Source organism: Bufo bufo, chromosome 3 (genome assembly GCF_905171765.1).
Source record: "Bufo bufo chromosome 3, aBufBuf1.1, whole genome shotgun sequence".
Lineage (NCBI taxonomy): Eukaryota > Metazoa > Chordata > Amphibia > Anura > Bufonidae > Bufo > Bufo bufo.
Genome location: NC_053391.1, coordinates 289,254,221 through 289,280,147, shown reverse-complemented (window position 1 = coordinate 289,280,147; position 25,927 = coordinate 289,254,221). Strand labels below are relative to the sequence as shown.

Here is a 25,927-nt window from a genome sequence, read left to right as displayed (position 1 = left end):
GTTGCCTGAAATTCCCCTTAATGTCATTAGCAGGGGAATGCCTACTGCTTGGGGGGGGGGGGGGGGTCTGAGTTATCAGGCATAATAAGGTTCATATAATATAGTTTAACAAGAGATTTTGGGTCTGATAGGGGTTTCTTCACCCATTTTAATCAAGATTACTTATTAAAGATTTATTTTCTTTTGGCATCCATAGAAATCTGTGACTCTGGTTTAATTAGTGACACATACCTGCCTATAGATAACGATCATTGTCAAGGAAGATAGAGAAGAAAAAAAAAAACGATATTAAGAAATCTTCCATAAATAACTTAACTGAAGGCCCTAGACTGCATTGTCTACTTATCTGCTTTCCACCACTCTAGTTCCTTCATTTAACAGTCCCTGGCTTCTGGCTGGGTTTGGACATAGTCTTATGCGCTGCTGCAGCCAATGGCTGACTTCAGTAGTGAAGTATCCCTTAATCACACATTACTGCTGAATCCAGTGATTGGCTGCAGTGGCACCCGAGGCCAAGTTCCATACCTGGCTGGTAGAGTAGAAATCTTGGAATGGGAAGATAAAGGAAAGGGAGCTAGTGCACAGCACTGGAACAGCCTGGAGCAGGTAAGTATGAATCTTTCAATAGGCAATGGAGGTCATGGGCCTTTAGTTAATTATTTCCAGAAAACACCTTTAATGAGAACAGACCAAAAAAAACCTTTTCCTAAACTGGCCTATCTTGTAGTAGCCTTTACAGAGGCTCTGTCAGCATGATAAACCTTGACCAGGCATACTAACTGGTAGGGCACATCATGCTGATTAAAATAATACTATTCTTTATTTCTGTATGGTAAACAGCTGCAGAGATCTCTGTGTTTGTATTCATATGCAGATGAGCAAGTTGGAACACCAGGGGGTGGTGCTGAATCCTTTGAGCACTGCTTTGTAACACCCTCTGTGCTCTGTACACCCCCCCCCCTTTATTAACAGGACTAGACATCAGCATACTGAGAGCAGAGCTGTATCCTCGCATGTACACATCATATACACCACGTACTGTAGCCTAACCACATTGAGATATGCTCAGAAAGCTTATATACATATTTCTGCTTTATTCACAAGCATAATATATGATTATAGACACCAGTAATATCTGAGGCACCTGAGGGGTTAATTGTGCGGATCACAGCCCCCTGTAAGAGATCGGGTGCTGCCAGGCAGCAGGGGGCAGTTATGTACACAGTTCTTGGTATATTCTTACTTGAAGCGTCCCCATCACTATGTGCCTCTGTGTTAGAATATACTGTCGGATCTGAGTTTTCACGATCTAACTCAAATCCGATGGTATATTCTAACATAGAGGCGTTCCCATGGTGATGGGGACGCTTCAAGTTAAAATATACCATCGGATTGGAGAAAACTCTGATCCGATGGTATATTAATAGGGACTCCTGACTTTACATTGAAAGTCAATGGGGGACGGGGATCCATTTGCAATTGCACCATATTGTGTCAACGTCAAGCGGATCCGTCCCCATTGACTTGCATTGTAAGTCAGGACGGATCCGTTTGGCCAGGTGGACACCAAAACGCTGCAAGCTGCGTTTTGGTGTCCACCTCCAGAGCGGAATGGAGCCAAACTGATGTATTCTGGACGGATCCTTATCCATTCAGAATGCATTGGGGATGAACGGATCAGTTTGGGGCTGCTTGTGAGAGCCCTCAAACGGATCTCACAAGCGGAACCCCAAACGCAATTATGAAAGTAGCCTAAGCCTTGAACTTAAGATCTGTACATACAAGGCTGAGCACTTATGTGACTAAGCTATAGCATTATCACATAAAGGTTTACCAAACATGAGAACAAATATTAACACCCTAAAATAGGAGATAAATATATATGAGGTGACTCTGAACAATGTAAACTACATAAAAAGACATCCTTATAGCTCAAAACATATAACAGTCTTTATTAAATTAATATACAAAACATAATAAAAAGAGATGCATCACATCAATGTAAAGTGCGGTACTACCCGAGGGAGAATATGGAGGTATAGTCTAAGTGGAGGGTAGCTGTAAAGAATGATTACTAAACTGCAAAGTAGATAATAGATAAGAAGTAATACTATAAATCATTAGCCTAAACAATAATGCAGCAGTATATCATAAATAACTCCCTCCTACAATAACAACCAGTGGATAAATCATGAAACTCGTAACCTGCCCATAATACATAATCACCTCAGGAGAACCGCACACCCCAACGCGTGTTTTGGCAAAACCGGTTCTTTTTTCATAGACATTGGCAAAGTGCTGCAAAAAAACCTGTTAAACAGATATTGTGCAGTCAGATGAATATCTCCTTTCTCCCGGCCTCTCCATCTTCAGTTTAAATTTGACTCTGTGCACTAGCATGAACTTACAGGCAAACAGGAAGTTCTGGAAAGGGGCGGGGCTTAACACTGCTTTCACTTCAATTGACACTCAGAGCACAGCGAAACTGCATCAGCTTCTTACAATTCCCCTGTATGTGTGCAAGGATACTAAAGAGACCAGGACACTGAAATTACAGAAAGTGCTACCCAGGTTTCACAGGTGTATGAATAGCAATTTTGCCAATATAGACAGGAGGGATTTCTCAATGTCTGTCCAGGCAAATTTGACATTCATCAGTGTTGGCGACCTCAATTACAAGTCTTGTGGAGCTGTACAATGTCCGTGAAATGTAACCCTTGGGGCTCATGCACACGGCCGTATGTATTTTGTGGTCTGCAAAAAACGGATCCGCAGAAAATACGGATGACATCTGTGTGCATTCTGTATTTTGCGGAACGGAACAGCTGGCACTTCATAGAACAGTACTATCCTTGTTCGTAATGCGGACAATAATTGGACATGTTCTATTTTTTGGCGGGACGGAAATACGGACATACGGAAATGGAATGCACTTCCGTTTTCTTTTGCGGACCCATTGAAGCGAATGGTTCCGCATACGGTCCCCCAAAAAACGAACACGGAAAGAAAATACGTTCATGTGCATGAGCCCTTATATTGTGCAAGTAACACATTTTTACCAGGCAAATCTGCTTAGCTGTAGCATTATGTATGAGTGAGGTGGGGGATTTATCTTGGAACATTTAGTATTCTGCAGTCTATTGCAGCACCACATGTTTGTAACCTAGCTTTTCCAGGACCCTGGAAGGCAAATATGCCTAGCTATAGCACTGTTTGGAAGTGAGAAGGGGGTTTACCTTTTTAGATTTAGTATTCTGCAGACTCTATTACAGCTTAACGGAAAATGCAAATGTGATCGCACACTGCATCCAGCACTCTGCCCTCCATGCTGGATGAGACATTGGTTTATATTTTGGCCAAAGCATAGTAAGCCACTCACCGCGTCAAGGTTGTCTCATGAGTGGTCCCTAACTCTTGTTCCTACCTGTTCATGGGCCATGACAGCCACATAAAATCCAGGGAATGCAGGTCAGCATGCAAGCCAAGTACACTTTGCTTGTAACCCCGTCCGGTGCCATTACAGCTTTCATCGGATCCAGGGATGCAAGTACCAACATGCATGCTGAACCCACCATATACTTCTCCTGGAGCCAGATGGCTAATGGTAGGTTCTATACAAGCAGACTCAGTTTTATACTGACTTTAAAACCAGCCTCAAGGACAGATTAACTGGTCAGGTGTGCAATGACTCCAAGGAGATCGCCACGCCTCCAATATATACTGCAAAGAAAAAAATAAGGGGTTGGGTCAGCACAACCTGCCTGCAGGTGCACATCACTATGGCGAAATACATATACAAACGGAAAATGCAAATGTGATCGCACACTGCATCCAGCACTCTGCCCTCCATGCTGGATGAGACATTGGTTTATATTTTGGCCAAAGCATAGTAAGCCACTCACCGCGTCAAGGTTGTCTCATGAGTGGTCCCTAACTCTTGTTCCTACCTGTTCATGGGCCATGACAGCCACATAAAATCCAGGGAATGCAGGTCAGCATGCAAGCCAAGTACACTTTGCTTGTAACCCCGTCCGGTGCCATTACAGCTTTCATCGGATCCAGGGATGCAAGTACCAACATGCATGCTGAACCCACCATATACTTCTCCTGGAGCCAGATGGCTAATGGTAGGTTCTATACAAGCAGACTCAGTTTTATACTGACTTTAAAACCAGCCTCAAGGACAGATTAACTGGTCAGGTGTGCAATGACTCCAAGGAGATCGCCACGCCTCCAATATATACTGCAAAGAAAAAAATAAGGGGTTGGGTCAGCACAACCTGCCTGCAGGTGCACATCACTATGGCGAAATACATATACAAACGGAAAATGCAAATGTGATCGCACACTGCATCCAGCACTCTGCCCTCCATGCTGGATGAGACATTGGTTTATATTTTGGTCAAAGCATAGTAAGCCACTCACCGCGTCAAGGTTGTCTCATGAGTGGTCCCTAACTCTTGTTCCTACCTGTTCATGGGCCATGACAGCCACATAAAATCCAGGGAATGCAAGTCAGCATGCAAGCCAAGTACACTTTGCTTGTAACCCCGTCCGGTGCCATTACAGCTTTCATCGGATCCAGGGATGCAAGTACCAACATGCATGCTGAACCCACCATATACTTCTCCTGGAGCCAGATGGCTAATGGTAGGTTCTATACAAGCAGACTCAGTTTTATACTGACTTTAAAACCAGCCTCAAGGACAGATTAACTGGTCAGGTGTGCAATGACTCCAAGGAGATCGCCACGCCTCCAATATATACTGCAAAGAAAAAAATAAGGGGTTGGGTCAGCACAACCTGCCTGCAGGTGCACATCACTATGGCGAAATACATATACAAACGGAAAATGCAAATGTGATCGCACACTGCATCCAGCACTCTGCCCTCCATGCTGGATGAGACATTGGTTTATATTTTGGCCAAAGCATAGTAAGCCACTCATAGTAAACCAATGTCTCATCCAGCATGGAGGGCAGAGTGCTGGATGCAGTGTGCGATCACATTTGCATTTTCCGTTTGTATATGTATTTCGCCATAGTGATGTGCACCTGCAGGCAGGTTGTGCTGACCCAACCCCTTATTTTTTTCTATTACAGCTTACATGGTGATAACACAGCTTTCCCATTATCCTGAGAGGCAAATCTCCATAGCTGTGACGCTATTTGAGAGTCACAATGGTGATTTATCATAGTAGATTTAGCATTTTGCAATCTATTACAGTTCCTCATGGTGGTAACCCAGCTTTCCTAGGACCCTAAAAGGTAAACCTGCTTAGCTATGGCACCAATTAGGAGTAAGGAGAATGACTTATTTAGGTAGACTTATTATTTAGCAGTCCCTATTACAGGTCCATATAATTTATTTATTTTACTCACTTATAAAGCACCGACATATTCCGCAGCACTTTAGACATTATCATCATCATCATCATTATTAATTGGTTATCCAGCCTTCCCAGGAATGAAAAAATGGTCTAGCTATGCTACAGTATGGATTATTTGCCACTGAGATTCTTGCTCAGACTTTCCAGGCTCCTAGCTAGCACATTACAGATAGATATTGTACAATAATGGGGATTTACTGATTCATAAATAGGCTGATCTGGCATTTTGCACTTTGGGAAAGCTGGTTAGCAATCTCTGGGGGGAAGGAGGGGGGCATATTGGTTATATAAAATACACAAAATGCAGCTGCACAGTGTTGTCACCAAGCTTTTCCAGAACCCTGAGCAGCAAGCTGTTTTATCTATAATTGATTTCTCATTTCATATTTAGGCAAATTTGGAATTCAGCGTCTGGGAAAGCTGGGCTGCAACCTCTTCAGAGTTTAAATGGAGGCCACACTTGGTGCATATATTATTCTGAATAAAATATTTACATAAATGTAATGAAGACAGTGTGTATCTACTATATATGTAGTGTGATCTTCTGCATACCTGGACATGCTACCCAACTTTCCAAAGCTGTTGAAAGGCAAATCTGCACAATTATGCAGTGAAGGAAGGACTAGGCATCTTAGGATTCACATCACATTTTTGCTATACGTTTAACGGGTACGTTTTAAAAAAATAAAAAGATACAAAAACGCAGCACACCAAACTTTTGTATCCTACAGATTCTGTGGAAAAAAAAAAGTATACATTAACGTATACATTATTTTTTAACAGTGGAACTCTATTGTGAACGGATGCCACCATATGGCATCAGTCTGAGGCATACGTTAATGTATATGTTTTTTTTGTGTACGTTAAACGGATAGCAAAAACGTGATGTGAACCAACCGTAGAAATTAAGCTGTATGTTCTTTGGCTGGTACTGTTAAAAAAAAATTAATAAAATCCAACTAAACAAAAAATAATCCAGACTAAACCCAGCTCCCTCCTCCTAATCTTCCTGGCTCATTTGCATTAACATCAGAGGGAAGGGGAGAAGAGATGGCTGCAGCCTGAGAGAACAATGCATTGCTTTTCTAGTTTACTTTTCATGGTCTGCAGTTGTGATATCTGACAAAACAAGTGCAAAATAACAGACACAAAAGCAGATTATGTTAATTTAGTTGGTTGTTCTTTTTCCCATGTATGGATTCTGGGTTTAGTGGCCCTTCAAAACATAACAAAATGTGTAATATATATGTCACCAAGAAAAACAATGCAGCAGAAAAAAATAGCCACAAAAAGTGTGTGTGAAGGAAGCCTATAAAAATGTTATGTTGATATTTTATATAGAGATATTTATATAGTAGATTGTTTTGTTAATCTTTGTTAGCAGGGTATTGACAGAGTATCTGGTAACATTTATGAACAGGCCCTAAATCGGCCACGAGTTTTATGCTGCCCTACGTGAGGGCAACATGAACTGATGACAAATGCTGTGAGCACTTACTTACATTATTCTGTTTGCTGTTTATTGAACATTTTCAGCATGACCCAAGTTCTGGAGCTTTTCAGTGCAGGGAGTCCTTATATTCATGAACTTCCAACTTTTCCCATTGGTTTTCCGCCACTGCTCATTGCAGGGTGAAGAATATGTCAGTCATCAGAGAGGAGAGCTGCTTTTAAGGCTCCATTCACACGTCCGCAAAATGTGTCCGCATCCTTTCCGCAATTTTGCGGAAAGGGTGCAGACTTATTCATTCTCTATGGGGACGGAATGTGCTGTCCGCATCCACATTTGCGGATCCGCACTTCCGCATCCGTGCTTCCGTTTCCGCAAAAAAATAGAACATGTCCTATTCTTGTCCGCAATTGCGGACAAGAACAGGCATATTCTATTATGTCAGCAATGTGCGGTCCGCAAAATGCGGAACACACATTGCCGCTTTCCGTGTTTTGCGGATCCGTGTCTCCGTGTATCCGCAAAACACATTGCGGACGTGTGAATGGAGCCTAATACAGATTTTAGCAGTATTGCTGGGTCTATTCAAGTGAGTGATCCACTGTATTGCTCATGGTCACCAGTTTATGCTGATGTCAGATAGAGCAGCATGCAACTGGTGACAGATTCCCTTTAAAACAATAGTCAATAACAAGAAGTGGGCCATATTAGTTATCAGCTTCAAGCTAGCTTTTTAAATCACTTCAGAATGTCAGCATGTTCAATCCATCCAATGTTTTAAAAAAAATTACTATCACTTTTTGAGAAGCTAATTCAAAAGTTACAACAAATAGCCGCATTTCCACTTTTCCCTTTGCACCAAAAAATAAAACTTACCGTCTTATATTTCTTCTACCTTTAATTTTCTTTACTAATCTCTTATCTTTTTAGATGAGGATGATGGCACAGAGAGAGCTTGTGATACACTGCTCATGTGCATTGTCACCGTTCTTAATCATGGGTTGCGAAACGGAGGAGGTGTGGGAGACATTTTGAGAAAACCCTCTAAAGAAGTAAGAAAGTTAACATTTATTCCACATAAAGTCACTAAATAATATATATATAAACTCATTGTCAAATAAAGCATCAAGAAGGAGTTGTTAGAATCAAATGAAACTTTATGGGGGTAATTTATTTAAAATATGCTATATTAGGCATATTTCTGGCGCAGATTGCGCGCAAAGGTCCTTTGTGCCGCAATCTGCGACTTTTCCCCGCTCATGCTAGGTCTAAATAAGTTGGTGGGGAAGGGGACGGGCCAGATGGCCCATCTCATCTCCCTTTTTCTACGCCTGTTTTAGGCATTGGATCCGCCGAAGTTATAAAGAGGCCTGCGCCTCTGCATAACTTCGATGATCCACTGCCAGCAATGGGGGTTTATTAAGACCAGTGTTTAAAATGCCTGTCTTAATAAATGTGCCCATATATGTGTGAATGTAATGATGATATATGTACAATATTCGATCAAAAGGATGTTTATTGGGAAAACTGTACAATTGAAAGAAGGCTTGAATACAACTGCTGGCCTGGCTCTAGCCTGGGTACAAGATAACATATGGTTGGGCATGGAGGCATGTTCTGTATTGTATCCTGCGACATGTTTGCCCACAGATGTTGCAGCTGGGCCTTTAGATATTACGCACCCATAGGTTGCCAAAGCTGGCCACCCAGCTGGTCCCTTAAGTGCTCAATTGGTGATAAATCTGAAAACCCTGCAGGCTGTGGATGTGTTGCAATCTGGAAGAGACATTCTTGGAAAACCCATGCTGCATGTGTGCGACCATTAGGCCTCATGCACACGACCGGTTTTTTTTTTAAGGTCCGCAAAAACGGGGTCCGTAGGTCCATGATCTGTGACCGTTTTTTCTTCCGTGGGTCTTCCTTGATTTTTGGAGGATCCACGGACATGAAAAAAAAGTCGTTTTGGTGTCCGCCTGGCCGTGCGGAGCCAAATGGATCCGTCCTGAATTACAATGCAAGTCAATGGGGACGGATCCGTTTGACGTTGACACAATATGGTGCAATTGCAAACGGATCCGTCCCCCATTGACTTTCAATGTAAAGTCAGGAGTCCCTTTTATACCATCGGTTCTGAGTTTTCTCCAATGCGATGGTATATTTTAACTTGAAGCGTCCCCATCACCATGGGAACGCCTCTATGTTAGAATATACCATCGGATTTGAGTTAGATTGTGAAACTCAGATCCGACAGTATATTCTAACACAGAGGCGTTCCCATGGTGATGGAGACGCTTCAGGTTAGAATATACTAAAAGAACCGTGTACATGACTGCCCCCTGCTGCCTGGCAGCAGGGGGCAGACCCCCCCCTGTATTTAACTCATTCGTGGCCAGTGCGGCCGGCCCCCCCTCCCTCCCTCCCCTGTAGTTAACACATTGGTGGCCAGTGCGGCCGCCCCCCCCCCCTCCCTCCCCTGTAGTTAACACATTGGTGGCCAGTGCGGCCGGCCCCCCTCCCTCCCCTGTAGTTAACACATTGGTGGCCAGTGTGGCCTGCCCCCCCCTCCCTCCCCTGTAGTTAACACATCGGTGGCCAGTGCGTCCGGCCCCTCCTCCCTCCCCTGTAGTTAACACATTGGTGGCCAGTGCGGCCGGCCCCCCCTCCCTCCCCTGTAGTTAACACATTGGTGGCCAGTGCGGCCGGCCCCCCCTCCCTCCCCTGTAGTTAACACATTGGTGGCCAGTGTGGCCGGCCCCCCTCCCTCCCCTGTAGTTAACACATTGGTGGCCAGTGTGGCCTGCCCCCCCCTCCCTCCCCTGTAGTTAACACATCGGTGGCCAGTGCGTCCGGCCCCTCCTCCCTCCCCTGTAGTTAACACATTGGTGGCCAGTGCGGCCGGCCCCCCCTCCCTCCCCTGTAGTTAACACATTGGTGGCCAGTGCGGCCGGCCCCCCCTCCCTCCCCTGTAGTTAACACATTGGTAACCAGTGTGGCCTGCCCCCCCTCCCTCCCCTGTAGTTAACACATCGGTGGCCAGTGCGGCCGGCCCCCCTCCCTCCCCTGTAGTTAACACATTGGTGGCCAGTGCGGCCGGCCCCCCCTCCCTCCCCTGTAGTACTGTAGATTCATTGGTGGCCAGTGGGCCCCCCCTCCCTCCCCCTCCTAATTAAAATCTCCCCCCCTATCATTGGTGGCAGCTGGGGCTCCGATCGGTAACCATGGCAACCAGGACGCTATTGCAGTCCTGGTTGCCATGGTTACTTAGCAATTTTTAGAAGCATTATACTTACCTGCGAGCTGTGATGTCTGTGACCGGCCGGCGCTCCTCCTACTGGTAAGTGACAGGTCTGTGCTATAAGCAATGCGCCGCACAGACCTTTCACTTACCAGTAGGAGGAGCGCTCCTCTGCCACCAATGATAGGGGGGGAGATTTTAATTAGGAGGGGGAGGGATGGGGGGCCGGCCGCACTGGCCACCAATGTGTTAACTACAGGGGAGGGAGGGGGGGCCGGCCGCACTGGCCACCAATGTGTTAACTACAGGGGAGGGAGGGGGGGCCGGCCACACTGGCCACCAATGTGTTAAATACAAGGGAGGGAGGGGGGGCCCACTGGCAACCAATGAATTTAAAACTGGGGAGGGAGGGGGTGTGCCGGGGGAGGCCGCACACTGGCCACCAATGATATTACAATAGAGGGAGGGAGGGGTTGCCGGGGGAGGCCACACACTGGCCACCAATGATAATACAATAGAGGGAGGGGGGCCGCACACTGGCCACCAATGATATTACAATAGAGGGAGGGGGGGCCGCACTGGCCACCAATGAAATTAAAACTGGGGAGGGAGGGGGGTCTGCTGCCTGGCAGCCCCTGATCTCTTATAGGGGGCTATGATATGCACAATTAACCCCTCAGGTGCAGCACCTGAGGGGTTAATTGTGCAGATCACAGCCCCCTGTAAGAGATCGCGTGCTGCCAGGCAGCAGGGGGCAGTCATGTACACAGTTCAAAGTATATTCTAACTAGAAGCGTCCCCATCACTATGGGAACGCCTTTGTGTTAGAATATACTGTCTGATCTGAGTTTTCACGAACTGAAAACTCAGCTCTGAAAAAGCTTTTATGCAGACGGATCTGCGCATCCGTCTGTGTGAAAGTAGCCTACGGTCACGGATCACGGACGCGGATGCCAATCTTGTGTGCATCCGTGTTTTTTCACGGACCCATTGACTTGAATGGGTCCGTGAACCGTTGTCCGTCAAAAAAATAGGACAGGTCCTATTTTTTTGACGGACAGGAAACACGGATCACGGATGCGGCTGCAAAACGGTGCATTTTCCGATTTTTCCACGGACCCATTGAAAGTCAATGGGTCCGCGAAAAAAAAACGGAACAACGGCCGCGGATGCACACAACGGTCGTGTGCATGAGGCCTTATCCTGCTGAAAAATTACAGTTGGAAGCTCTGCTATGAGAGGGAACACATGTGGCCGCAGAATGTCACATGCACATATCACTGAGAGGTGACCCAGATCAGTTAGGGCATTGTGCCGCTCCAGAGAAAAGGCAGGATTGAAGAGCTCACGATAAGGCCTACATAGTTGACTACCTTGTTTGGGGATCCTAAACAGTAGCAGTGCAAATGTCTCATTCACGTCACCACTGCAAACAAAGGCAATAGTGGCTGGCTGTCAATGGCAGGACACGTAATGGATACCATGACACCAAATTCCCTTCTGCTAAGTGCCTGGAAATGGTCTGGGAAGAAGGATATGTAATCAAGAGGCCACTTGTGTCTGGATGGTGTACAACAAAATTGTGGAAGCTACTTGTGCTTGTCAGTGGTCAAACAATCCTCACTACTGGCACACGGGCAGCATCCGTTCTTTGTGGATCCGCAATTTGCAGACCGCAAAAAACGGCACAGTCGTGTGCATGAGCCCTAAGGGGCTGCCTATGCCTATTCTAAAGGCTCATGCACACGAACGTGCCGTTTTTTGCGGTCCGCAAATTGCGGATACGCAAAAAACGTATGCCGCCCGTGTGCCTTCTGCAATTTGCGGAACGGAATAGGAGGCCCATTATAGAAATGCCTATTCTTGTCCGCAAAACGCATAGAATAGGACATTCCTCATAATTTTTGCGGGGCCACGGAACGGAGCAACGGATGCGGACAGCACACAGAGTGCTGTCGGCATCTTTTGCAGACCCATTGAAATGAATGGTTCCGTATATACGGAATAAAAATACGTCCCTTATACGGAACGCTCGTGTGCCTGAGCCCTAAGAGTTACACTAGCAAAAAGTAGCCACTGGGATCCTTTTCTTAGGGCAGTGGGGGAAGTGCTTTTATGCGCTCTTGTGGCAGGATGCAGTGTCTGATCAGACTATACCTGTAATTATTTACATATCTGCCAGAGACATAACTGCATGCCAAGTTTTGCAGCAATTCAACATTTCTATATGGGTGCATTATTTCTTGTCAATGAGTGTGTGTGTGTGTGTGTATATATACACTGCTCAAAAAAATAAAGGGAACACAAAAATAACACATCCTAGATCTGAATTAATTAAATATTCTTCTGAAATACTTTATTCTTTACATAGTTGAATGTGCTCACAACAAAATCACACAAAAATAAAAAAATGGAAATCAAATTTTTCAACCCATGGAGGTCTGGATTTGGAGTCACACTCAAAATGAAAGTGGAAAAACACACTACAGGCTGATCCAACTTTGATGTAATGTCCTTAAAACAAGTCAAAATGAGGCTCAGTAGTGTGTGTGGCCTCCACGTGCCTGTAGGACCTCCCTACAACACCTGTGCATGCTCCTGATGAGGTGGCGGATGGTCTCCTGAGGGATCTCCTCCCAGACCTGGACTAAAGCATCTGCCAACTCCTGGACAGTCTGTGGTGCAACGTGACGTTGGTGGATAGAGCGAGACATGATGTCCCAGATGTGCTCAATTGGATTCAGGTCTGGGGAATGGGCGGGCCAGTCCATAGAATCAATGCCTTCGTCTTGCAGGAACTGCTGACACACTCCAGCCACATGAGGTCTAGCATTGTCTTGCATTAGGAGGAACCCAGGGCTAACAGCACCAGCATATGGTCTCACAAGGGGTCTGAGGATCTCATCTCGGTACCTAATGGCAGTCAGGCTACCTCTGGCGAGCACATGGAGGGCTGTGCGGCCCTCCAAAGAAATGCCACTCCACACCATTACTGACCCAATGCCAAACCGATCATGCTGGAGGATGTTGCAGGCAGCAGATTGTTCTCCACGGCGTCTCAAGACTCTGTCACGTCTGTCACATGTGCTCAGTGTGAACCTGCTTTTATCTGTGAAGAGCACAGGGCGCCAGTGGCGAATTTGCCAATCTTGGTGTTCTCTGGCAAATGACAAACGTCCTGCACGGTGTTGGGCTGTAAGCACAACCCCCACCTGTGGACGTCGGGCCCTCATATCACCCTCATGGAGTCTGTTTCTGACCGTTTGAGCAGACACATGCACATTTGTGGCCTGCTGGAGGTCATTTTGCAGGGCTCTGGCAGTGCTCCTCCTGTTCCTCCTTGCACAAAGGCGGAGGTAGCAGTCCTGCTGCTGGGTTGTTGCCCTCCTACGGCCTCCTCCACGTCTCCTGATGTACTGGCCTGTCTCCTGGTAGCGCCTCCATGCTCTGGACACTACGCTGACAGACACAGCAAACCTTCTTGCCACAGCTCACATTGATGTGCCATCCTGGATAAGCTGCACTACCTGAGCCACTTGTGTGGGTTGTAGACTCCGTCTCATGCTACCACTAGAATGAAAGCACCGCCAGCATTCAAAAGTGACCAAAACATCATCCAGGAAGCATAGGAACTGAGAAGTGGTCTGTGGTTACCACCTGCAGAACCACTCCTTTATTGGGGGTGTCTTGCTAATTGCCTATAATTTCCACCTGTTGTTTATCCCATTTGCACAACAGCATGTGAAATTGATTGTCACTCAGTATTGCTTCCTAAGTGGACAGTTTTATTTCACCGAAGTGTGATTGATTTGGAGTTACATTGTGTTGTTTAAGTGTTCCCTTAAATTTTTTTGAGCAGTGTATATATATATATATAGAGAGAGAGAGAGAGAGAGATACACATAATATAATATGCAGTGCTGTAAAAAAGTATTTGGCTTAATGTATTCTGTTTTTTCTAATTTGTCACATTTAAATGTTTCAGTTTATCCAACTAATTTTGATACAGGCAACACAAGCTTTCAAATGATCTTTCCATTTATTGAAGTTAAAGATTTATTCAAAATATTGGTAGTAACAACTGCAATCTAACATTTGTGTCATAAGCCTTTTACATTGCTTTGGAGAAATTTTGGCCCACTCTTCTTTTCAGAATTGTTTTAATTCTGCTACATTGTAGGGTTTTTGAGCATTTAAGGTCTTGCCACAGCATCTCAACTGTATTCAAGTCAGAACTTTGTCAGAACTTTAATTTTATTTCTTTTGAGACATTCAAGGTTAGATTTGCTTGTGTAATTCGGATCATTTTGCTGCTACATAACTGAGCAGTGCTTGAGCTTTAAGGCACACAAACTATTGGGTAGACATTCTCCTTTAGTATTTCCTGATACAGAGCAGAATTCATGGGTCATCCAGGTCCAGCAGAAGCAGAGCAGCCACAGACCACCAAACTACCACCACCATATTTGACTGTTGCTAATGTGTTCTTGTGGTTACATGCGATGTTAGCTTTATACCAGATCTAACAGGACATATGTCTTACAAAAAGTTCCTCCTTTGACTCGCCTGTCCAAAGAATATTATCCCAAAAATCTTAGAGTTCATCTAGATGTCTTTTGTGAAATGTGAGACAAACCTTTGTGCTCTTTTTGCTCAGCAGTGGTTTGCGCTCTGCAGCTTTTCTATGGATGCCATTTTACCCTGTGTCTTTGATAATGTGGAATTCTGTACACTGACCTTAACTGGTGATGCCTGTAGTTCTTTTGTGACCTCCTGGATGGGCTCTTAGTGAAAATTGGCGGCAGGCTGGCCACTCCTAGGAAGCCTTGCCACTCTTCCAAGTTTTCTCCATTTATAGATTTGTTGGAGTCCCTGAGGCTTTAGCATTGGCTTAATAACCCTTTCCAGACTGTTACATTTCAGTGACTTTGTTTGCATCTGTGTTTGAATCTCTTTAGAACAGAGCAACATGTGCTGCTTTTTGAGACTATCTAGTCTGCTTCATGTTGCCAGCCAGGTTATATTTAAGTGATGTTCAGATTCAATAAGTTTGACAGTAATCATGCTTGGTTTGGGCCAATGACTTTGGACCCAATTGTTAACTGGTTTATTTAATAGCTACAGGGCAATTACATTTTCAGTTAGGGCCAGGCAGGACTGAACAACATTACCCTTCAATAAATGATAAATAATTTAAAAACGAAATTTTTTTTAAAGTGTGACAAATATGCAAAAACAGATGAAAGTGGGAAGGAGGAAATACGTTTTCACAGCACATTAAGCGACTTCATTCATGTTCCTGTATTTGAATACGAATACCTTTTGTGTTTTGCTAACAGGAATCCCTGTTTCCAGCCCGTGTGATTTATGATCTTCTCTTCTTCTTCATTGTTATTATCATTGTTCTGAACCTCATTTTTGGTGTTATTATTGACACATTTGCTGATTTGAGGAGTGAGAAACAAAAGAAAGAAGAGGTCCTGAAGACTACCTGCTTTATTTGTGGTAAGAATTTGTCAGATCTCAGTTGTGGTAAGAATCAACAGCGCAGTTTAAGGCCTAGGTCACACAGTCAGTGTTTGGTTAGTGATCAGTGACTTTTAGCCAAAACCAGGTGGGGGTCAAAACGAAAGAATAGGTGCAAATCTTTCCATTATACTTAATCTATGTGTAGGCTCTACTCCTGGCTTTGGCTAATAGCCATTAATGGAAATCACAGACAAAAACACTGACATGTGAATGAGTGCAAAATCATGTAGAAAGGGTACTTTAAAGATTGCCTTTAAAACTAAAGAAAAAGAAGCGAGAAAGTGTGGCACTCACCATAAAATTCTATGTTCTTCATTTCATTATTTCATAAAATACAGCACCTATATTCTGGTTTCTCCGCTAAGAGTGCATGCTGTAGATACCTAGCAGTGGCAAAAACACTGGTGAACAGCACTCCTTAGTAATAATGCTGCGGGTGCTCGTCTCCAAGGAAGGTGGTAAAAAGCCCCCCAAAATTAACAACTCATAGATGTCCAAAAAAAAAAAAAATGGACACAGCACGTCCAAAAGGCAGAATTTTATTCCAGATGCAACGTTTCGGCTTAGTGATAGCCTTTGTCAAGCAAGACAAAGGCTATCACTAAGCCGAAACATTGCATCTGGAATAAAATTCCGCCTTTTGGACGTGCTGTCTCCATATTTTTTTTTGGACATCTATGATACCTAGCAGTGCTGACTACTCTCCTCCAATAAATTTATTACCTTTAAAACTGCCCATAGTATGTTTAAGAACAACTATCACTAGGTCCTATTTCTACTAATAAAATAGGCCACAAATTCAAGGTCAGATTTATAATTTAGAAAACTGCAGGAGATAACCTATATGTACCACTGAAATTGTAGAGTTTAATTCTCAGTTATTTTCTGATTGCTGAATAATTGTTTCCGACAGTAATAAAATGCAAGGCTATTTTATATTTTCAGTTGGGTCCTACCAGATCCCATATATGTGTACTGTATATCCAATAATCTTATAGAATACATATTTTCAACCAAATATACGGTACTGGACCTTATCATTAAAGTAGCAAGACATTGAAGACTTTCACACACTCACACACATATACACTATATATACTGTATTTTGTGGTGATGTGTACAGTATAAGTGCTGGGAGTCGTGTATATCCCACCCAGATACCTCATCTGGGTGAGATATCAAATCCAGAAAGCTGCAGTGGTTTCAGCAAAGTGTAGTTTGCTGAGACAGTTTTGTCTAGATGTTGTTCTGCGCTGGATTTCATGTGGACTGGGGGATAGGTTTGGTAGTGGGAGCTGCCAGTCCACACCCTTCTACTACATGTATTGTCTTTTGCCGGAGGTGATCGCAGGTGAGGCCTGCTGCTGTAATCACGGAGGGATAAAACAACCCTATGTGCATGACTTGGAGAGAGAAAGGCTGAGGAAGCCTGAGAGAGAGGGCTGCCTCCCACTTGTTAAGGGACCAAAAGTAATGGGACAATTGGCTTCTCAGCTGTTTCATGGCATGGTAACCAATCAGAGCCTTACCTCACAGATGCCACGATCAGTGTTGATTGCGGCATTTGAGATGTTAAATGATGGGGTTAGGTGGGATCGCCATTCCCAATGATGCAGCTGGCAACCTGCTCCATACATTGCCTCAGCCACCGTGACCTACAGGTATTACTAATTTATAGTGATTCGAGACAAATAATTTGTAACTAGTCAAATTTTTGGTCGAAGTTTGGTGAATCGGCCAAATCTAATTTTTCAAAACTTTGCTCATCTCTAGGATTCCTAGTATATTAAAGATCCTGTAAGAAAGACTGATAAATCTGTGGTGCATTTAGTCTGATTTACTGTTATTCAAGAAAGGAGTTAGCAACCATTAAACTATTAGGTTATTTTAAGTGTATACAATATCCACTGTAAATTAAATTAGTATTGATTAATAAATGTGGGAAAGTGTTGTTATTGCTCCTAATCCCTTTATGAAAGGAAGTAAATTTTATCCTTGCAACCAGATGCATTTTGAGCCAGGAGTTTTCATGTGGTTACAATGGTCTATCAAACTACTAAAATAAAATATAACAAATAAGCTTCATATATCACAAAAAATGAAAATTACAACTGTGGTGGTTACTGAGAAAATGCATAACAAAAATGCAAAATGAGAATGTATTTAAGTTAGGGCTACACTGCGACATGTGACAAACAGGGAACAACTACAATATGTCATTCATGTCACACCAATGTAGCGTGACATTTTTTGTAATGAGAGTCAATGGTGTTGCACTGTGACATGCAACATGGATGGATTTTTTGCGACTGTTGTGTTGCAGCATGTTGCAGTTTGACACCATTGACTATCATAAAAAACGTTGCACGACTTTTTAGCAACATGTCACCATGTAGCCAAAGCCTTAATGTGGTTTTGCCACAGATCTCACCCTTCATTTGAAAAGGGTTAAATGCAGCTAAAATTGCAAACATAATTGACATTCTGCAGATTTGGAAATGCGCACAGCAGGTCAAAATACTGCAAAGTGTACATGAAATTGTCTATTCTCATACACCTTGCTGGTACTGCGCCCTAAGTTAGATCACATTTTTGTCTTTCTTTAAAAAATGCAGCATGCAGGCATTTAACAACATTTTCTCTATAAAGAAAAACTCCATTAAGAAAATTCTTGTGGCAAGACCCACTGGGGGGAGATTTTTCATCTCTCTTACGCCTGAAATGTGGTGTTAAAAAGTCGCACATGGGACTTTTTTTTTTAATTGTTGCATCTGTCAGTTTAACGCCACCCTCACCACTTTCCTTAAAGGGGGCATGGCAAGTGTGGGGAAGGGGATGTGGCCAGTTGCCCCAACCAATGTATCTTCATTTAAGCCAGTTTTCTTTTCCATCAGTAATTGTAAGCCAAAACCAGGATTTGAGCCTTCACAGACATGTATATGGTTTAGGCTACATTCACACGTCCGTGGTGTGTTGCAGACCCGCAAATTGCGGGTCCGCAACACACCAGCCCGGCACCCCCTTTGAAATGCCTATTCTTGTCCGCAAGCTGCGGACAAGAATAGGACATGCTCTATCTTTTTGCGGAGCTGCGGACCCAAAATCGGGGCCGCGCTCCGCAATTGCGGCTGCAGACAGCACACTGTGTGCTGTCCGCATCCATTCCGTCCCCATAGAGAATGAATGGGTCCTCACCCATTCCGCAAAATTGCGGAAAGGATGCGGACCCATTTTGCGGACGTGTGAATGGAGCCTTAAGGGAAAGATCTGCGCATGTTCTGTGTTAGAGCCCCTCTTGGTTTTGGCTCACAATCACTGATGGAAATCCCTACCAAAACACTGACGTTAGGCATAAGACGTACCAGACTATAAGTCGCAACTAGCGACCTCAGTGCAGACTCCCAAATCAGATCCCCGTTCTTCATCAGACCTCAGATCAGACCCCAAATTAGAACCCCAACTTCCATCAGCCTCAGATCAGACACCCCAACCTCCATCAGCCTCAGATCAAACCCCTTCCCCCGTCTCCATTATCCTCAGTTCAGCCCCCATCAGACCCCCCAGCCCTCAAACTCAGATCATACCCCCAATCAGCCACACTTCGGACCCCCCCAGGTCCCATCAGACTCAAATGAGACCCCCAATCTGTCTCACATAGGGCCCCATCAGCCTCAGATCAGACGCCCATCAGACCTAAGATCACTTATCTTGCTTGCTCCGGACGGCACTGCATTTCCAGGACTCATTGGTCCCTGCACAGCTTCTTCCGGGTCCCGCTGTGTACTGAAGCCTGACGGATGTAGTGCGTGCCTACGTGCACTACATCCTGACGTTGTGCACCATTAGGACAAACTGCACAGCGAGTCACAGAAGACAAGGGATGGTGAGTACAGCCAGCACAGGGCTGCCCTCACCTCCCTGTGCATCCCGCATGATGATGACCACTTCCATAATGGAACCGGTCATTACCATTTGGACTATAAGATGCACTGCAACTTTTCCCTTACCTTTTAGTGGAAAAATGTGTCTTATAGTCCAAAAAATATGGTGTCATATTTTGGGGGGAGGTGTATTGGAAGAAAAAAATAAAATGTCTTTGGTAAGTTTTTCACCTTTATTTTATCTTGTTCATGGGGCAGTTTAAATAATGTTATATTTATTATACGTGTGGTGGCGATATATAATATATGCGTGCATGTGTATATTTATTTATTTATTTTAGTAAACTCTGTTAAACTTTATTATTTTTCATACTTATTGGGGGAAGATTACTTTTAGAATAATGCATTGGTATACATTGTATACTAGTGCATTCCAGCCAATCACTGTAAGGCCTCGTTCACATTTCTGTTTTTCACTGACGTGTGCTGATCGCTTTTTCTGCAGACAGCACACGTACCCATTGATTTAAATGTGTCTGTTCACATTTCAGTATTTTTTTTTTACTGACCGTGAGTATAATAAAAAAAATCACGGCACTACTTTGATCCGTGATGCAGACCAAGCACGCCCATTGAAGTCTGTGGGTCCATAAAAATCACTGACACAACAAGGATAGCAGTTTTGTGGTTAAAAAAATTGCAAGTCGTGGTAACTACAACTTTTTTTGTGGCATTTTCTATGACGCTAGATATATTAAGGTGCACCATTTCATATATTTTGCAGGCACACAAAGCAAGGCCAGACTTAAAACTGAAACATGAACAACCTCAAATGATAAATAAACCAGAGTGTTTTTAAAAAGCATAAAAATTACTTGTATAGTTGTCTATAACACCAGTATTAGCATTATTGCAACTTCTACATGTGGTGCAGATTTTATATGTATAGCATGTCAATTTATGTTGCAGATTTCTGCATTTCTTCACTTTCAATGATGGTGAAATCTGTGGCCAGCATTTGTGCAATTAATTCACTACAACTAAAATGATGCAGTAAATCAAATGGATTTTGGTGCAGCTGAATTCCAGCTGATATGCTGCAGATTTTCCACTACAGAAAATTTGCAACAAACCTGCCACATGTACCCATATCCTAACACTTAGGCCTCATGCACACAGCCGTTGCCCGGCTGTGGCCGTATTGTGGCCCGCAAATAGCGTGTGCCCCCCCCCCCCCCCCCCCACTTGAATGGTTCCGCAATCCAAAGCGGCGATGCGGAACGGAGGCACGGAAGCACTACTGAGTGCTTCCGTGATGTTTCTGTCCGTGCCTGCGCAAAATTGCGGTGCGGACGGATCACAGAACCATTCAAGTTCAATGGGTCTCGATCCATCCCAGCCGCTGGACGGACGTTGCCCTGCATTGTGGACCGCAAATTGCGGTCCCCAATGTACGTAACGGCCGCACAACGGTTGTGTGCATGAGGCCTAACATAGCTTATTTAATTCCAAGGTAAGGCTAAAACCACTCAGCATAGACCAGTAAGCCACATAGCAGTAATTCCTTCCAGATCCCTACCAGTAACTTGCTAGATGCCTTGATTTAATATACAGCATAAAATACCTGTAACTCTGTATATTGCATTTTTAAAGGAAGTAATAGTTTTGAATTTTAAAATTAGTTTGGTCTTAACTAAGCCACAAGTAGGTTTAGTGGAGATCCTTCCTACCCATTATTGATTTAATTTGAACTTTTCCAATCTCTCTCACATCTGTTTTTAATGAATTGGTACAAATAGTGCAGTATACACCACACAGACATGATGCGACTGCACTTGTGCTTTAAAAATAGGTTTATTATTATTATTTATTTTTAGGCAATGCTAACCTCTTTCCGACATGCTTCATACATGTACTGCTCAGCTGGCAAGGAGTGTGCTTGAAAACTCTGATGACAGCAGTACCCCTTAGATGCCACAGTCGATGCTGACTGCTGGATCTAGACAGTTTGTAGAGGAAGGGAGCTCCCTCTCGCACCATTGGCTCCCCGTGATGCGATTGTGGGGTGTCAAATATTGCAGTGGCAGCCCGAGGCCTTAGAAAGGCCTCCAGGTTTGCCAGCTACAGAAGCCAGTCAGGCTCTGCCACAGTATGAACCAATCAAAACATTGTATGTCCCCAAAAATGGTATGGCAAATCATCCTGCAAAAAACACGTCCTCACACAAGACCATTTACGTAGCTCCTTTGAGATAAAAAAAAATAAAAAATGGATGGTTCTCAGAAAATAGCTGTACTGGTACACCAGAGGCTTTGCGAAAGCAAGATGGCACCTGTAAACCAATCCATCAAAATCTGTGCTGCAAAAGTCAAAAGTTGGTCTCTCCCTTCTAAACCTTGCAGCATACCCAAATAGTAGTTTATACGGTGGTGTCAAAATTCTCACTCTACCCCTTGATAACTTGATAAGTACCTTAAGGGGTGTTTCCAACTGCACAGTTACCTCAGGGGCTCTGCAGTTGTGATGTACCATTCGAAAACCATTGTAGCAAAATCCATGCTTCAAAAGCCAAATGGCACTCCTTTCCTTCTGAGCCCTGACATGTGCCCATATAGCAGCTTCCCTCAACATATATGGCATTTCCATACCCAGTAGAACCTGCCTATTTGGTGTGCATCTCAGAAGAGACACTGGCACATGCTGGACTCAGCATAATGGGCACTAAAATGGCATATGTAAAAATTGCTATTTTCATTTTGCACCATCTGCCTTAGGCCTCATGCACACGACCGTTGTTGTGTTCCGTTCCACAAAATGGGGTTCCATTTTTGATTCCGTGTGTCTTCCTTTATTTTTGGAGGATCACCAGACATGAAGGAAAGTAAAAAAAAATCTAAGTCAAGTTTGCCATGCAAATGATAGGAAAAAAATCGACGCGGATGACAATCTTGTGTGCCTCCGCGTTTTTTCACGGTCCCATTGACTTGAATGGGTCCGCAAACCGTTTTCTGTGAAAAAAATAGGACAGGTTATATTTTTTTAAAGGACTGGAACCACGGATCACGGACGCGGATGACAAACGGTGCATTAGCCGAGTTTTCAACGGACCCATTGAAAGTTAATGGGTCCGCAGAAAATCACGAAAAACGGAACAACGGACACGGAATAAAACAACGGTCGTGTGCATGAGGCCTTAAATTAATTTTTGCAAGACACTTGTGGCTTCAAAATGGTCACTACACCCCTCTGTAAATTCTGTGAGGGGTGTAGTTTGTAAAATGTGGTCACTTTTTGGAGGTTTCTTTTATTTTTTTTAACCTCAGAGCCTCTGCTGTATAAATCACCAAACTAGCCTTGAATGCACATGGTGCCCTTTCTCTTCTGAACCCTGCAGTTTATGACCACATAGGGTTCATTTTCTCCTATTACCCCTTGTGAAAATTAAACATTTGAAGCAAAAAGTACATATAATTGAAATAAAATTGTAATGCTTTATCTCATGTTCCAATAATAAAAAAAAAATCTATGAAACACCTGTAGTAACAAGCCAATCACCATACCCCTAGGTACCACGTCTGCTATGGCAGGTAACAGACGTGCGGTGCAGAGAAAAGGGAAGGAGGGTGCGCTTTTGCAAGGGAGAGCGAGGAGTGGTGACCCCTAACTCACCTGGTACCTGGCTGCCCTGACGTCCCTAGACGGGTTGCTCACCCATATGCCGATCACATGCCTCGTCCATGGCTTATCCTAAAAGAAGCCCTAGGTAGTGAGTAGGGCAGTTGGAGCACTAGTCCTCACCACTGACACCTAGGGTAACAACAGGGAGTGGACAAACAACACAAACACCACATATAATTCCCAAAGGGAGACAACAAACTGGAGAGAACCGAAGATCCGACAGCACCGGTTCCAACTGCTCCAGCAGCTCCAAAGCAACTCCAACACCACCAGGAAGGGAAGTAGGAAGAGAGAATATATAGTAGGTGGGAGTGGAAGACAAAGAACAACTGAAAGGAAAACTACCGATACCTAGATAAGGACAAAAAGGATCGCAAACCAAAACAGGAAAACCTGGACCGGATACCATTCCCACAACTAGGTCATGGAGCAATCCCTTGAAAACAAGTGAGTAGCCACCCGCTGCGACCTTCTGACCCCAGGCACCACAGGGTCAGCGATAGGTCGTGACACTAGGTGAATTTATTGAACGGTTTTAGTTCCTAAATGGGGTAACTTTTTGGGGTATTACATTGTGCTGTTACCTCAGGGGCTCTGCAAATGTGACATGGCACCCGAGAACAATTCCAGTGAAATCTGGCCTCTAAATGGTGCCCCTTTCTTTTAGAACCCTGCCATGTGCCCTGCTACTACATACATGAGTTTACGACCACATATTGAGTATTTCCATGTTCAGGAGAAAGTGTGTAACAAATGTGCTTTTTCTCATGTTACCCCTTGTGAAAATAAAAAAAATTAGGGCTAAAGCAACATATATTGGAAGAAATTACATTTCAAAAATTCCTTGAGGCTGGTAGTTGCCAAAATGTGACATGATACCCAAAACCCATTCTATTCCCTTCCGCCATGTGTCCATACAGCAATTTACGACTACATATGGGATGTTTCTGAATGCAGAATCATATATTAATAATTATTGAGGTTAAAATATTAAATATTGAAGTCTGTTCTGGTGTTAACCCTTGCTTTGCTACAGGAAAAAATTAATTAATAATAATTTGAGGGGTGTAGTTTCTAAAACAGCCCTTAAAAAATATGGTTATAGAAATTTTCTTGAAAATTTGAAAAATTGCTTAACAAATTCTAAGCCTTCTAAAATCCTACAAAAGTTAAATATCATTTACAAAATGATGCCAACATAGTAGATATATGATGGATATTAGTAAGTACAGTGGGATGCAAAAGTTTGGGCAACCTTGTTAATCGTCATGATTTTCCTGTATAAGTTAAATATATCATATAGGAGACACACACAGTGATATTTGAGAAGGGAAATGAAGTTTATTGGATTTACAGAAAGTGTGCTATATTTGTTTAAACAACATTAGGCAGGTGCATAAATTTGGGCACCACAAAAAAGAAATGAAATCAATATTTAGTAGATCCTCCTTTTGCAGAAATTACAGCCTCTAAATGTTTCCTGTAGGTTCCAATGAGAGTCTGGATTCTGGTTGAAGGTATTTTGGACCATTCCTCTTTACAAAACATCTTTAGTTCATTCAGGTTTGATGGCTTCCGAGCATGATTGGACAGCTCTCTTTAAGTCACACCACAGATTTTTAATTATATTCAGGTCTGGGGACTGAGATGGCCATTCCAGAACGTTGTACTTGTTCCTCTGCATAAATGCCTTAGTGGATTTTGAGAAGTGTTTAGGGTCGTTGTCTTGTTGAAAGATCCAGCCCCGGCGCAGCTTCAGCTTTGTCACTGATTCCTGGACATTGGTCTCCAGAATCTGCTGATACTGAGTGGAATCCATCCGTCCCTCAACTTTGACAAGATTCCCAGTCCCTGCACTGGCCACACAGCCCCACAGCAAGATTGAACCACCACCATATTTTACTGTAGGTAGCAGGTGTTTTTCTTGGAATGCTGTGTTGTTTTTCCTCCATGCATAACGCCCCTTGTTATGGCCAAATAACTCAATTTTAGTTTCATCAGTCCACAGCACCTTATTCCAAAATTAAGCTGGCTTGTCCAAATGTGCTTTAGCCCACCTTAAGCAGCACTTTTTGTGCTGTGGGCGGAGAAAAAGCTTCCTCTGCATCACTCTCGCATACAGCATCTCCTTGTGTAAAGTGCGCCGAATGGTTGAACGATGCACAGTGACTCCATCTGCAGCAAGATGATGTTGTAGGTCTTTGGTGCTGGTCTGTGGGTTGACTCTGACTGTTCTCACCATTCGTCGCTTCTGTCTATCCGAGATTTTTCTTGGTCTGCCACTTCGAGCCTTAACTTGAACTGAGCCTGTGGTCTTCTATTTCCTCAATATGTTCCTAACTGTGGAAACAGACAGCTGAAATCTCTGAGACAGCTTTCTGTATCCTTCCCCTAAACCATGATGGTGAACAATCTTTGTCTTCAGGTCATTTGAGAGTTGTTTTGAGACCCTCATGTTGCTACTCTTCAGAGAAAATTAAAAGAGGAGGGAAACTTACAATTGACCCCCTTAAATACTCTTTCTCATAATTGGATTCACCTGTGTATGTAGGTCAGGGGTCACAGAGCTTACCAAGCCAATTTGAGTTCTAATAATTAGTTCTAAAGGTTTTGGAATCAATAAAATGACAACAGTGCCCAAATTTATGCACCTGCCTAATTTTGTTTAAACAATTATAGCACACTTTCTGTAAATCCAATAAACTTCATTTCACTTCTCAAATATCACTGTGTGTGTCTCCTATATGATATATTTAACTGATATT

The 25,927-nt window shown here is 43.6% G+C and overlaps 1 protein-coding gene across 1 annotated transcript in view; it reads left to right on the top strand.

Moving 5' to 3' along the window:
- Positions 1-25,927, top strand: part of ITPR3 (inositol 1,4,5-trisphosphate receptor type 3) — a 605,308-nt gene that overhangs the window by 536,549 nt on the left and 42,832 nt on the right. Inside the window, 2 exon segments of the mRNA XM_040424182.1 lie at positions 7,770-7,891; positions 15,414-15,579. Of these exon segments, the coding sequence (XP_040280116.1) occupies positions 7,770-7,891; positions 15,414-15,579 (288 nt within the window).